The 14,145-nt window shown below is 36.4% G+C and overlaps 1 protein-coding gene across 1 annotated transcript in view; it reads right to left on the bottom strand.

Annotated features, from left to right (window-relative positions):
- The window catches only part of VPS13B (vacuolar protein sorting 13 homolog B), a 433,772-nt gene that overhangs the window by 50,758 nt on the left and 368,869 nt on the right, over positions 1-14,145 (bottom strand). The window contains exons 40-42 of the mRNA XM_036379056.2: positions 12,446-12,642; positions 4,525-4,706; positions 2,394-2,743 (exon numbers count right to left, since the gene is read on the bottom strand). Of these exons, the coding sequence (XP_036234949.1) occupies positions 2,394-2,743; positions 4,525-4,706; positions 12,446-12,642 (729 nt within the window). The remainder of the gene's footprint in view (positions 1-2,393; positions 2,744-4,524; positions 4,707-12,445; positions 12,643-14,145) is intronic.

Raw genomic sequence — 14,145 nt, forward strand, 5'->3', positions numbered from 1 at the left:
AACCAGGAGCTTTTCTAACTTCTGAGGAGTTTGGGAAAAGAACTGCAATGCCTGGTTTATGTGAGACCACAAAGGAAAAGCTTTTTCCCAGAAATAACACTTTGTACCATACCTGGAGAGCTGTTTTCTCAGCTGACCTCTGTCTCTAGATATCTCAAAACAATAAGGCTGTAAAACAATTCATGAAGGCTTAAATGCCCAAATAAAGGGAAAAGAATACCACATGCTCTACCAATGTATGTTCAAAGGAAACACGCATTTTCTATCTCACTTGAGAGTCTCTGTGTTATTATTAAATAATAAAACTAAATTAATAACAATATTGAAGTTCCTTGCCCAGGTCTTTAATTATTAAACTCATTACTCTAGCTTTGTATTTAGATGTGCATTAGCCAGTTACTGCTTGTAGTTAAACAGGGATTTCAGATTAGACAGTGAAATATGTCAGAAGGGGAAACTGTTTTTAAAAAGTGCTAATCCTCTCAGATTTTCAGCATGTGACTTAGAAGTATAAAGCCTGGTACTTTTTAGGCTTAACGTACTTTCAAAATGCTCACCATTACTTAATTTAAAAGAAACCTGCCAACCAAAAATACTGCCCACCAAAACTGACCACCAACCAAAAACCTGCCCACCAAATAATAACAACAACAACAAAATCAGTCCATATCTAGAAAACAAAGACACTGACAGAGGCTTCTGTTAATTCTGAACTCCTGACCTAAAGGTGCATGGCCAAATTGTTTCATGCCTCATCTGTCTGTCTACTGACTCCAACATCACTTGTTGTAGATTTTAATCCAGTAAAAAATATGTGGAGAATTCAAATAACCCTTCCGGGTTATTAAATTCATGCTTAGTTGTAGCATTTATACTGCATTTTGTGTGAACAGCAGACATCAAACAATGCTTATTACTGGGAAATGTATTCCCTCCCCTTTCAGGGCATGCCAACCCCCTCAAACTGGAGGTAAAGTCACATAAAAAACATCTTGGCAAAAATTAATTTAATAAGCTATTTTGAACCCACTTGTGTGTTAACTGTTCCCTAATTTCAAAGCGATGCAAGTTTTTAATCTCAAATACTCTGGGCCAGATACCCACCACATCAGAACATGGTGGCAAGTACCCCTGACATGAGAGGAAACGAGAAAATTACAGCAACAATTACAGAATTATATCCTCCTGTGGCTCATGTTAACATTGCCAAATCCATGTATAAATCAGTACCAACTATTCATAGAATGTACCTGTCAGCAATATACCATGCGACATATGGCTCTACTTAATCAAATATACAACTCCAGTTTTTTCAACTCAAAATATTCCTTCAAGGCACAGAGTAGTCAGTCAGTCATTCACACTGTGATGTGGTTTAAAACATTTAAATATTTATGCACCATATTTTATTTATATGTATAGCTATGTCTGAGAGATCTCTTTTCCCCCCATCCTAAGAGGAAACTGACCTTTCTGAAGGCCATTTTGCAGTAGTTGCCACACATGTCTTGGATGAGGGACTAGTACTAAGTCAGAAATATTTTGGGTTTAAGCAGCCTACAAGGACTCTCTTATACTTTCTGTTTGTTTTTTATTAAAAGCATTGTTCAAAATATGACAAAAACCAGAAATTGGAGCTACAAAGATTTTTGTTCACATTGATATTTGAGCCAGCTGTGAAGATTTAAATCACACTAGATCTTGTTTTATGAATGTCCTTTTGCAACAAGAAAACCATGGAATGCCCTTAAAAAAGAATTTTTTGATATAAAACAGATGTTTTATCCTTTTTTGGGGGCTTTGTTATTGTAGTGCCATGATAGGTAATTAATTCCCAGGCTCCACATAGGTCTTCAGGCAGAAGAAGAGAATGATTTGATTTCAAGGCTATAGTGGAGTAAGGGAATTACAGGCCTTTGAGGGGTCATTGCAGAAGCAAGTTTCTTATACTGGGGCTGGCTTCAGCCATTAATGCTGCTTGCACAGAATGTAACGTGAAACTAGCGTTGAACTTCAATAAGGATGGAAGTAGTAGCTGGAAACAATATGTGCTGTTGCTCAGACTGAGCTGAGCTGCTGTATCATGAAAAGGCACTCACCTTTTCATAAATTAATGGAATATTTTGCATTTCAAGACCTGGGTTTTCATTATTCTGATATGAATCCATGTAGCTTCACTGAAATTCAGGCCGTTATGGCTACATTTACCTTTACATACTTTTTTCCTAATTTTCATTGCTATCGCAGAATTAATGTGTATTAGGAAAAAACAATTTCAGTATAAGTTAGGGTTTTTACATCCTGAAATATTTTAATGAAAGCAGTTGATATTCTAATTTGCTATTAAAGTAATCACAGTAGCTATATTTTTTCTCATTATTGTGTTTGCATACCTGTTGCCAAGCTTGAATTGCTGTATTTAGAGAATGAAGTGCGTATTGGCCAAAGCTGATGAAAATAGGGTCAACCATTATCGTGCAGTCGAACAGCCTTCCTGCTGTGCTGCTGGAAACAGCAATCTGCCCCCAGATTTTGAAAGGCTTCACAACACTTTGCATGGTCACATTTCGACACTCCAGAAGTTTACAGTCAGCTTGAGTCGAAAACTGGATCTCCTGGAACACTGACTTATCGTTCCACTGACGAAGATATACATGAGGCTCATCAAAGGAAACTATCATGTATTCTAGTTCAGATGGCATGCTCTTATCAGATAAAAATGGCTGAAGGAACTTTGGTGGTGCTGAAAAGTAAAAGAACAAACAAGACTGAAACCATTGCTGCATTCTTTATGTTTTTGTAAATTGTGTTTTTACTGCTTGTACATAAGATGAAAACAAGTAAATCTATCAAAGAGTTGACATTTCTGAAATCTGAAATGAATCCTGTTCACGCTGTTTGTTAGATGTAAAACAGTATCATAATTAATAGCAGCTGCAAACAAAAAGTATCTGCAGAGCAAAATCTTTTCATGGTAAACAAACCAGCCAGTGAAACTTCTTTATCTGCACACTGCTGAAGACTCCAGATTGCCATCTATTTGGAACAGGGACCATATTTCTGTGAGAATTTGCGCTACAGTAGGTGTATATTATATTCCACACATAGCACATTACAAACACAATAAAAATTGGCAATACAGTATTTGCTGACATCTGACTGTACAGGCCAACAGGCTCCACACTGGAAGTTGTCTTTGCTGCAATTATGGACAGCTCAAGACCACAAACCCACTGAAATGCGACATACTACCCCATAATACTAGAAATGAAACATAACAGTATCCTGAGACTAAAGCATGAGAAATGTATCACAAAAAGATCTTATCATGTTTGTTGAAGTTTCAGTCGTGCAAAGTGCTGAGCACTGAGGCAGCAGACACTGCAAGGCACGTTCACCCCTTGTGTAACATTAAGCATGTGAATATTTCCACTGATGCTATTATTTATGTTGCTAGAACTACTCACATGCTTAAAATTATCGTATGCTCTAGTGCTCTACAGATTTGGAACCAAAACACTCATCCCTATCCAGGATCAAGCCCTGTTATTCTACAAACTGTAATTGATACAACAACTTTTGTGCTCCCTTTGTGTATAACATAGCACAAAGGAGCCCCAAAACTTAAGGCCTTTAGATGCTGTAACAACAATAACAACAGCATAAACTCAGTCAAGGTTGAGAAATAAAACAGCTGCGTTTGATTTTAATCTGATTTTTGCCTCTTCCAGAATATGTAATTTTAAAGACTGAGCATCTGAAATTGGACTGTAATAGTGAGGAAGATTACGTACTGATAGAGGTAGCTGACTAAGAAACTATTTGCTAGTCATTGAATGTTAGTCTTGGTATGATTTGATAATGAATATATTATAATACTTGCAGAAATACAAAACCTACACACAAAGAAAGCTGTCCCTGTCAAAATGATCCAAGAAGTTTGCCCATCTTTCATAGAAAGCATTCCTGGCATTTGAAAATCAGACAATAATCTAAAGATCTCTTGGAATGTATTTGCCATTAATGCAATGACAGAGAGCACTGAACAAAACCAGATGTAGCTCCAAAAGATCATAACCGAAATAACTTAAATCTGCAGTTCTCAGAGCTCTTCCAAGGAATTTTTACTAAGCGGGTTGCAAAATCTTCAAGTATTTTAACAGTACTGTTAATACACTGGAAAATGTAAAAGATCAAATTCATTCACTAAGATGGCTCAAAAGTGAAGTGGCACCTGCTGTCCCTAATCAGACTATGGAAAACAGACAGCTTCTACAGTTACCCGTTCCGGGGGCAGGGAGGGGCTGCGCTTCCAGCCTCACTGCCAGCCCTGTGGACAGGCTCAGTGCACACAAGCCATCGGTTTCACCCTGAAGCCTGTGCCACTGGTGGCTGTTTGTGATGGCTTGTTTCAAGAATGCCTGTTTGAATGAGGAGATGGGGACTACACAGAGCAGGACAGGAGAGTGCTTAAGCAGCATCTGTGAACTATGTTTTTATTATTCTCCATGAAGCAGTACATACCTGTGCCGAGTTGATCAAGATGATGGCATAGGTGCACTTCCAAACAGGTAAATTGGACCAACACACTCAGTGATGGCACAAACCAAGGAGTAAAACAGGAGTCAACCCTGGTGCAAGCCGCTAACGCCGTGGGGGTCACAAGCTGATCGCACACGCTTTGGGAGCCAGATTCACTTTCTGAGCTGCAGAAGGAAGGTAACAAAGTAGTGCTTCAACACTTCCAGAATGTTGCAGCTTTACAGCAGGACTTCAGGATGTTCCACACTCATTTTCTGACACAGACAACATCATGGTTTTATTTTAACTGCTAATGCCAGTGTCTGTACTTTTTCCAAAGCAGACTGTAACAGACAAGATTATAATCCATCCATACTTTTATCAAACTACACTTTCACTTTACAAATATTTGAATCACAAACCCAAAGCTTATTTGCAGAAAAAACCCCCAAAATATGCCAGGTATCTTAAATTGTTGAAATGGCTAAACAAGAGTAATTATTCTTATTAATGCTATAAGAATGAGACGAAAGGTCAAGAGAATTTGGTTTTTTCCACTTGATTTTAAGGAATCCAATTTGCAACCATCAAACTACTTCTATGTGTGAACCCCTAGTCTTCGTAAGCTTTATTTCCTTTGCCCTTCTCACTCTAAAATCATGATTCAGGAATTATTTCTAAGTACTATAAACTCAGTCTGGAGCCCTTTACTAGCATATTAACTATACATTTAAAGTGCCACCCTCCTGATCTTTTTTCATAGCTGTGCTCCTAACACCATGAATTTCCAAGCATTGTCTTTCAGTCTCTTGAGAGGAACTAACACTACATCACAATTCTATAACCTGCTAAGACACCACAGAAGTACAAATAGACTTTCTAATTTAGCAAAAACTATCCTTAATGCTCCTCATTCTCACTCCATCTGAAGTTTGGCTCTCAAGAGTTTTAGCTTAAAAGTTTAGACTTGATTCAAGAGAATTACAACCACATCCTCAGTCAAAGAATGTCTTTATTTTTAAAATAAGATTTAATGAAAGATGGACTAAGGTGAACTTAATATTTTTGTCAGAAAGTCATTAGTCTTTATAAAGCACCATAAATCCACTTCCATTAACATTTAAAAGATATTTTAAATTGAAACATAAGTTTAGATTTGAACAATGACCTTCCAAACAACATACCTTAATCTTTTAGGACCAGATTTTTCACCCTGCAATGTGTTTCACTTCAAAATTATGCACAAATATAGCAGGTACTCGAAATGTTCAGCTGCAAATGCATGGAATTCCATGGATAGGTAAAATGATCAGTATGATTTAGTGTTGCAGTAACTATCTAGTATAGTATTTATTTACAGAGCTTAAATCCAAGTTAAGGTTTGTGGACATAAAATACTAATGCAGCAGTAAAACCCAACTAAGATTAGCTAATTATTAAAGGATACTAAGAATGGATTAGGTCAGGAAAGTATGAAAGATAAATGACTTAATCAGAATTTTAGCTGCTTTCCTGTGCTTCTTTACCTCTTTAAATTTCTTGTTTACGTTCCAAAACCAGTGTTGTACACCTTTCGAGAAATGGCACCTTTGAAAATAAAATTATTCTTTGTGTTCACATGATAAAATATCTGTGGGACTGGATAACAGAGAAATAGGATGCTTCACTTTGCTCTGCCATGGATTTAGATTGCTGGAACAAAGGAAGAAACCAAATCCAAAAGGACAAAAATTCATATGCTGATTTAAACAACTAAGTACTTTTCAATCTGTAAATTGGTTAGTTCTTTAAAGTAACTAATAAAATTTTAAGATTTTTTTTGCTTGTTGCATTTTGATTAGAAACAGAAATTCAGGAGCATATGAAATGAAAACAGTTTTCTGTTGGGGTAGAGGAGTGCAAACAAATATTAACCAAACTATGAAGAACTTAAAAAAAAAAATTGCACCTTGGTATTCTGAATTAAGACTTAATTTCATGAACAGCAGTAACACTGATTGCAGTAAAGAAGAAGGACATTTATTTCTCACATTTGGGGTTTATTCCAAAAATATATATTTATTGTCCTCAGAAACCTATTTCTTGACTCACCTAACAGTGACTAAGCATTTTTATTTCTTTTGAGGTATTTTGGAGATGCATATTTTCATGTAATAAAAACCAAACAAAATCTAATTTCTTATTTAGTAAAATTTTATATATCTTCTTTTTATGCATTGAGCATTTTACTATGGTGGTGGAACTTTTGTAATTTCTCACTCATAAACACCATGATGACAGAGCAACAGGACATGTTTAATGCAGAAGGAAATGTGGCAGGAGCTTCACACCAGGGAAATAATGTAAAGCTTTTAGCCAAATTTTTCTCCACTTTTTCTGCTCCACAAGCAATAGACCACTGAGGTAATACTCAGCAGCTTAAAATGTTGGGAACAAAAAGATTCAAAGCTGCTTTTTGTTTCCTGATGGAGTCACCTTAGAAAGCAAAAAGGCCCAACACTGAAACCCTGCAAAATTCAGAGTTCAAGCAGATGCTTAAAAACTTAACAAGAGAGAAACAGCAAATGAGGGTGGGACAGTGTTGTCCATGGGACAGAACTGGCCTTGCATCCTCTCCCCTACCAGGGAGGGACAAGTGCTGGTAGTGGAGGGCTTAGAGGAGCAGAACAGGGCATCTTAAACCATGATGGTAAAGAAGGTAAAGTCCCTACAGAGAGGAAATAGCCTTCTAGGAGCCATCTGAAAAGAAATGCAACAAGGATCTTTCACCGTTGTTTTCCCATCTGCCCAGACTTTTTCTGAAGTGTAATTGTTTTATTTGTGAGGGGCTCCATTTGATTTTTACTCAACCTGAAACCATATTCAGAATTATAGTCCCCATGTCATTATGAAAATAAGAATACAGTAACAGTATAAACCAGCTACAGTACAAAATATACTAAAAGCAGCAATCAAATTATTATAGTATTTTCTTTAAAAAAACCCATCTGTAATAAAAAGTCATGATATAAATAAAGTATTTACAGAGGAACTGTAGTCACTACCATGACCCTGATTTTAAATTGAATCCCATTTAAATTTTTTGCCTAGGTGGACTTCCATCAGACCTGCAGCGTTGCCACTTTTTTCTTTAACTTTGCAGAGAGCACAAAAATGAAAAACCGCAGCCCTTTATCACATGCTGTGCACAAACAGCAAATAAAGTTGTGCTAACTGAAAATGCAGGAAAGTTTCTATTAAGTCTTGATGAATGACAGTAGGAGCATTAATATCAGGAGAAGATGTGATTGGGAAATCAAAATTTGTTCATCAAGTGAATACAATACAAAAACACCCCCACATTTCTTGGCTTCCTTGGAGCTACAAAATGAAGTGTGGACTGTCCACAATTTTTCAGTTCTGAAAGAAGAGGAAGAACCAGATTCTACTGCTTTGTGTTTGGCACATCATGCTTAAGGAGGAATGTGGCAAAATCAGAGGAAATTAAAAATAAAAGTGATCTGACTTTATTACCAGATTTTTTTATTTTTCTTTTTTCTTTATTTTTTCAAGTGCTGGGAAATATCAGAATACTTAAAATGGAAAATACCTACACTTGAAGTCATATAAATTATGATATTTCACGTCATGCAAAGCAGCTCAAGTTAAACATATGGCAACTGAGAACAATGACTTAGCAGTGATCTGCATTATTCTTGTTATTTTAAGAGAGAAATATTTAAACCAAAACTGCCATTTGTGATGAAACTACAACATGGAAAAATATCCACTGGGAAGAAGAAAGAGACCACTTAACTCATTTAATTTATGACTCAAATACTGGTCTGAACCCAAATTGTTAGAGGTCAAAATCCAGTACATCATTTACTTTGAATAAAAGCTGAAACAATTAGCAAGAAACATGATCATGATTCCTCACTTGAATTTCTAAAAAGTAGCAATTTAAGGCTTATTTAAAAATTTTTGTACTTGTTTCATGGTTTGTATCTTAAGGCATTTTCAATTACTATTTTACATTAATATGTCAGTAATTATAAAGATACTGTTTAAATTACACAGGAGATGCACAAATATATAAAACATCTTGTAATGTAACCCATTTAAACAAAAAAATTATAATCATTCCCAACCAAACCAGGAAGGGGCTTTAGTGTCTCATCAACCAAATAGAGATTAAAAAGTAATTTCAATTATTATTTGTTAGTCCCACAACAGGCAAATGTAACCCATAAAAATAATTTATTCTGTGATAATTTTTTGTAATCCCCTGTTTTAAGGTCTTCCATAAACAGTCATTTATGCCATATATGATTTCTTTCATAAACACTGTACTACATCCCCAAAGAAACGCTAAATTATTTCACTTAGTATTTCAAATTTGCTCATTCATTGAATAAACTTCCATAAATGTTAGTGCAAACTTTAAACATACATAGAAATAATGAATGGGATACAAAATTCTCAAAAATAAACAACATACATGTATATATTATGCCCTTCACCAGACAGCTTCTGATTTTTATACTTCCAGTTAGCTCCTGATCAATCTCAGAAGAACTTGCATACCACAGGATTTGAATCCTGACATCTTTGCATATTCCCATATTCATTACTGGTTGCTCTATTTCATCCTGCCAGCTACTGCTCATCATATCAGCTGAATCTACATCTTCTCACAAACCTTGTTGTTTTCCTGTCACATGAGACACCTAAATTTCATACCTTATAACCAATGTTAGGAATCAGTAATAAAGTACTAAACCACAATGGATCAGCTCTCTGCTAATAATAATTAGCATATCACAGAGGTTACCACAAAAAAAAAAAAGCTGCAGAATTTTAAGAAAAAATATTATCATTGAGCAGCAGCTGCATGCATATGGCAGTGGTTAGAGTCTGATCCAAAATACAACATCAAACTAAGAAGATAAACTTGACCAAGACTAAGCATTTTTATACTTTACAATTAATAGTGTATTATAATTGTTAACCAATCATACAGTTGCAGTGTGTAATTAACATCAAATTATTGTGAGTGTAAAGGAAAACTGAGGTTCAACTTTTATACAGCCTTTGTTTCTTGCTCTCACAGATCCCTCAGCATTAGAATTCCCTAGTTTAACACTCAGCACTGGCATTAAGCCTTGAGGCTCTTCCCACAAGTCTGCAAAATCCCATGTTAAATGCTGGCTTTAGGAACAAGACTTTGACATTTACCACAACATGGGCACCGTCTCTCTCTCAAAACCAAGAAAGTCGGGGATTTTTTGGTTAAGTCGAATCTAGAACATATTTCAGAGTGTTTGCTGAGAAGAAATTATCCATACCAGCAGCAGTATGTTTGATGAAGCCACATTTTCAGCAAAGTTACTTCCAACAAGGACTTCCTATGAGCCACTAGACATCTAGAAAGGTTTGTCTTTTCTGCAGGTCCACAGTTTCTCTCACCACCTCCTACATGAGGCTTCCCTTTAACAGAACGTGATCCCTCAGGCCTTAACCACTACCTTCAATTTGTTCTGTAGCTGTAACCACATTCATTCAGTTCTTGGGCCTGTCTCAAAACCTCCAGGTCAGTGTTATATCACTGGCATGTTTGCTCTGTTCCCAAGAAAAAGCCACTGTGCCTCAAACAGTGTAGGTCAAAGCCTCATATCTGAGGAACAGCTGCTCTTGTTTTGACCTCTGAAGGTTTTCTGAGAAGGATCACTCCTGACTGGTCAGAACTACTTCTTCCACACCAGTCCTTCCTGCAGCTATCCTTAAGAAAGCCTGCAGTGCAGCTTTGTCTGAAGTTAGAGATCAGTTTGAATTTTTATCACAGACAGGGTTGGATTGGAAGGAACCATAAAGATCATAGTTCCAATACCCCTGCCAAGGGCAGTTACAACTTATGCTAGACCAGGATGGTCAAAGTCCCACCCAGCCTGGCCTTGAACACTTCCAGGGATGAGGCATCCACAGCTTCTCTGGACAACCTATTCCAGTGCCTCACCACCCTCACAGTGAAGAATTTCTTCCTAATATATCATCTAAACCTGTCCTCTCTCAGATTAAATCCACCCCCCCTTATCACTACCTGTCCTTGTAAAAATCTGTCTCCAGCTTTCCTTCAGTTCTGAAATGCTGCTCTAAGGTCTCCTCAGAGCCACCTTTTCCTCAGACTGAAAAATTCCAAGTCTCTCAGTCTGTTTTCACAGGAGATATGCTCCAGTCCTCTGATCCTCTTTGTGGCTCTTCTCTGGAATCACTCCAGCAGGTCCACATCCTTCTTAAGTTTGGGGCCCCAAAAAGTGGACACAGTACTCCAGGTATGGTGTCATGAGAGCAAACCCATGTCTCCAAATAAAAAACACTGCTGAGGCAGGGAATATAACTTTTTCTCTCTCCTGATTGAAATCAGAAGGTTTCCTTGTATATCCCACAGGTTTTTGGCTTCTGGAGCTCACCCTGACCTATACAAATCTTTAAATTTCCAGTCTACTGTTAGTTCATGTAGGTATAAGCTACAGTTCTTAAAGCTATTATGAATTCCCCAGACTAACAAAAGTATCAGGACTAGTGACTCTGCAGCCTCTGGACAGGTAGGTGTCAGTTCAAGGAACTTTCCTTTGACTTCCCTCTTTCTCTTCTGTTTATTTACCTTCAAATGCTTCAGTAGTGAGGTAAATGTTTTTTGCTGCCTTCATTCATCTCCTGCTATCCTTGTGCAGTGAACTGCAAATGCTCTTGCTTAATTCCTGTTGTTTCTGAACAATTACAGCTCATTAGCTTATCAGAGCTCCCTGAATGAAACACTGCATCTAGTGACAAACCCTATTCCAGCAGAAAACAGTAAATATGACTACAGTGCTAAATGCCTTGATGAAAAAAAAAAATCTACTAAATTTCACTACATCATTTCCAGTTCCCACCGAGTTCACATTTCTGTGGTGTTAAGCTGACCAGGAAGGCAATTCTGCCAGGGTCCCACATTCAGTGGAATTAACCTTGTCTAAAACACTTAACTTCTCAATGATGAAAATGCATTCTTTCACAATTAACATCAAGAAATCATTTCCAACCTGATACTATTAATGGAAACCAGATGTTTAATTTTCTTCATTGATTCTGTTAGCCATGCTCATATTCTCTGATTTCTCTGAATTCTGTAGCTTCATTCAACACATACATGGATGCTACGTACTCATTGAAGTTTGGGTTTATAAACAAGCAGCAAGAATCAGCAAATACCAATGGTCCAAGAGAGTAATTTTGGGTTTTCTGCTCTAAGTTTAAAATGTTAAGCAGGTCTTTGAAAGCAATTCCACTGCTGTTTCTGGACAGAACTTATTTCTTATACTCTACATATTAACCAAAATGGAATGAATGCAAACAGAGTGAATATCTGTCATTGCACAGTGTTTCTAGCTGCAAATATAACGAAAAATGGATCCCCAGTGTTTAAAAAGCACTGAGTAGTGTTTTTTTCTTTTAGCATAATAAGCAATCTGTGTGAATAATAATGCAATACTATTGAAATAACAACATTTTGTTCAATACCTTTAAAATAGTTGTTAACTTGCACTGAGGAGAGACTCAAGGTGATGTCAAAGTATTGCATGGGAGAAGACTGTTTACGACTACATTACAGGATGGATGTAAGGCTTACACCTAAGCCTTCTTTTGTCTGCACTTTTCAGTAAGCCTTGTATTCAAAAAATGGATGGTTATGATGCTGCCAGGCTGCCTATGAACCTACAGGAAAGCTCTTTTTGTGCACCCTCCATGGCCTTGTGTGAAGATGAGCCACAGTCTGAACCTTGCACAGGACTAACTGCTCTTATCACATATTAAAAAAAGTATCTTAATTTCTAAATCTCTTGAAACAGATTTCTCAGGAGCGTAGCATTAGATGTCTTTTTCCCTCCTCCTTTAAAATTACCTTTGGTCATCAGCCACATTCTGGCTGCTGTTGAGGACAATCCTCCACAGGTCAGAGGCTATGAGCTCCTTCTGATCGTTCACAAGGCTGATACTGGGCAACTGCAGCTCACAGACTTTGCTTTCTGATAGACTGAATTCCCGGAATGCAACAAATGACTTCTGAAGCTCATCCCAGTACTCCAAGCTGCAAGGAACCTGTGATAAAAGGGAGAAGGAATAATTACTTTGTGCTTGATTGTACATATAATGCAGTTTAATCTATATGCTAAAAGTGTAAAACTAATGAAACTAAATAAAAGTAAATGGTCATATAGAAAATCTTTACTGTAACCATTATTCAGATCTTGTGCTGTCTTGACTTAAATGAAAATGTTTTTAGAGCATCACTGCAGACTAACACTTCCAACTTTCTCTCCCTCTGTACAAAAATAGATGCTTGTTCCATAGGAAACCATGGAAACCATGAATAACAAAGACAATTAATCCAAACATTATATGTATTATGCAGCCAAAAAATCCATCAGATGTCTACACATCACAGTATCAAAGACAGTCTAGTCATGATTATTTTTTTTTAACTCATTGTTTTAGTTTTATTACACAACAAAATATAAGTTTATTAAAATAATCAGTGACACACAGAAAAAATTACAATGGACAACACAACACTTTGTGGTGGGCCAACACATTGCTAAAAACCCTGGGTGAAATAATGAAGCACTTGTAAGCACATGATCTTTTCTTTCAAGGACTATTTAGACAAATAAAGGCAAATAAAACCAAATAAATACATAGTGGCTTCTGCTTAATTACATCCCTAAATTTAATTCTGTAAATAATCCACTTGGATTATTTCAGGATGTACCACTGAATAGGAGAGAAAGTTATTATAGACATTTCTATATGCAATAGAAAACTAATGTTAATTAAAATATAGATCTTAAAGGGTTTACTCTAGGTGTCTTTTTTTTTCTTTTTTTTTTATAATAGCAAGAAAGTGAATGAGAATATGAATTTAAAACAAATGCAAATTCAGTCAGCTACGAAGATTTTAGAATTAAGATGCAGAAATCCACAGGTATGGCAGCTGTACATGCTCAAGATTACTAAAAGTCAAGCTGACATAAAGCAAATAGTAAGAAAAAATTGCATATGTATGTGTTATTACCTGTTTTATCCCTGTGTATAGACATACATATATAAATGACCAAGAAAAAAGTAAGATGGCAGAGATGCAAGTAAATTTAGAAAAAGTTTTGTAAGCATTCTTCCTTGTTATTCAGTAAAGATTATAATGCAGATGGAGATGACAGTAAGCTGATTAATTAACAGGAATGAAGGTTAAGAAGGAAAATTCAGGGAGCTCAATGGTTCAAGCTAGAAAGGGCAAAGGAACATAAATAATCACCAAAGAATTCTGGAGGAATTAACATGTGGAACCACAGAGCCTGAAAGGTGGATTTTAACTACATCTGTCAAACCACAATGATATGTGAAGACTGAAAAAAGCAACCACAGTCTCTACATTTTTTTTAGTTCAAGATGTAGGACAAAAAAAAAAATCTGATAACTGTCAGTAAACCTCTAATGCCAGTAATGCATATAAAAGAGAGTACCACTGCAGTGTCAATCAGGAGAGCTGATTTAATTTTGAAGACTAGAATGTGAGAAAAAGGGATTGATTTAACATCAAAACCC

Source organism: Molothrus ater, chromosome 1 (assembly GCF_012460135.2).
Source record: "Molothrus ater isolate BHLD 08-10-18 breed brown headed cowbird chromosome 1, BPBGC_Mater_1.1, whole genome shotgun sequence".
In the NCBI taxonomy this organism is placed as follows: domain Eukaryota; kingdom Metazoa; phylum Chordata; class Aves; order Passeriformes; family Icteridae; genus Molothrus; species Molothrus ater.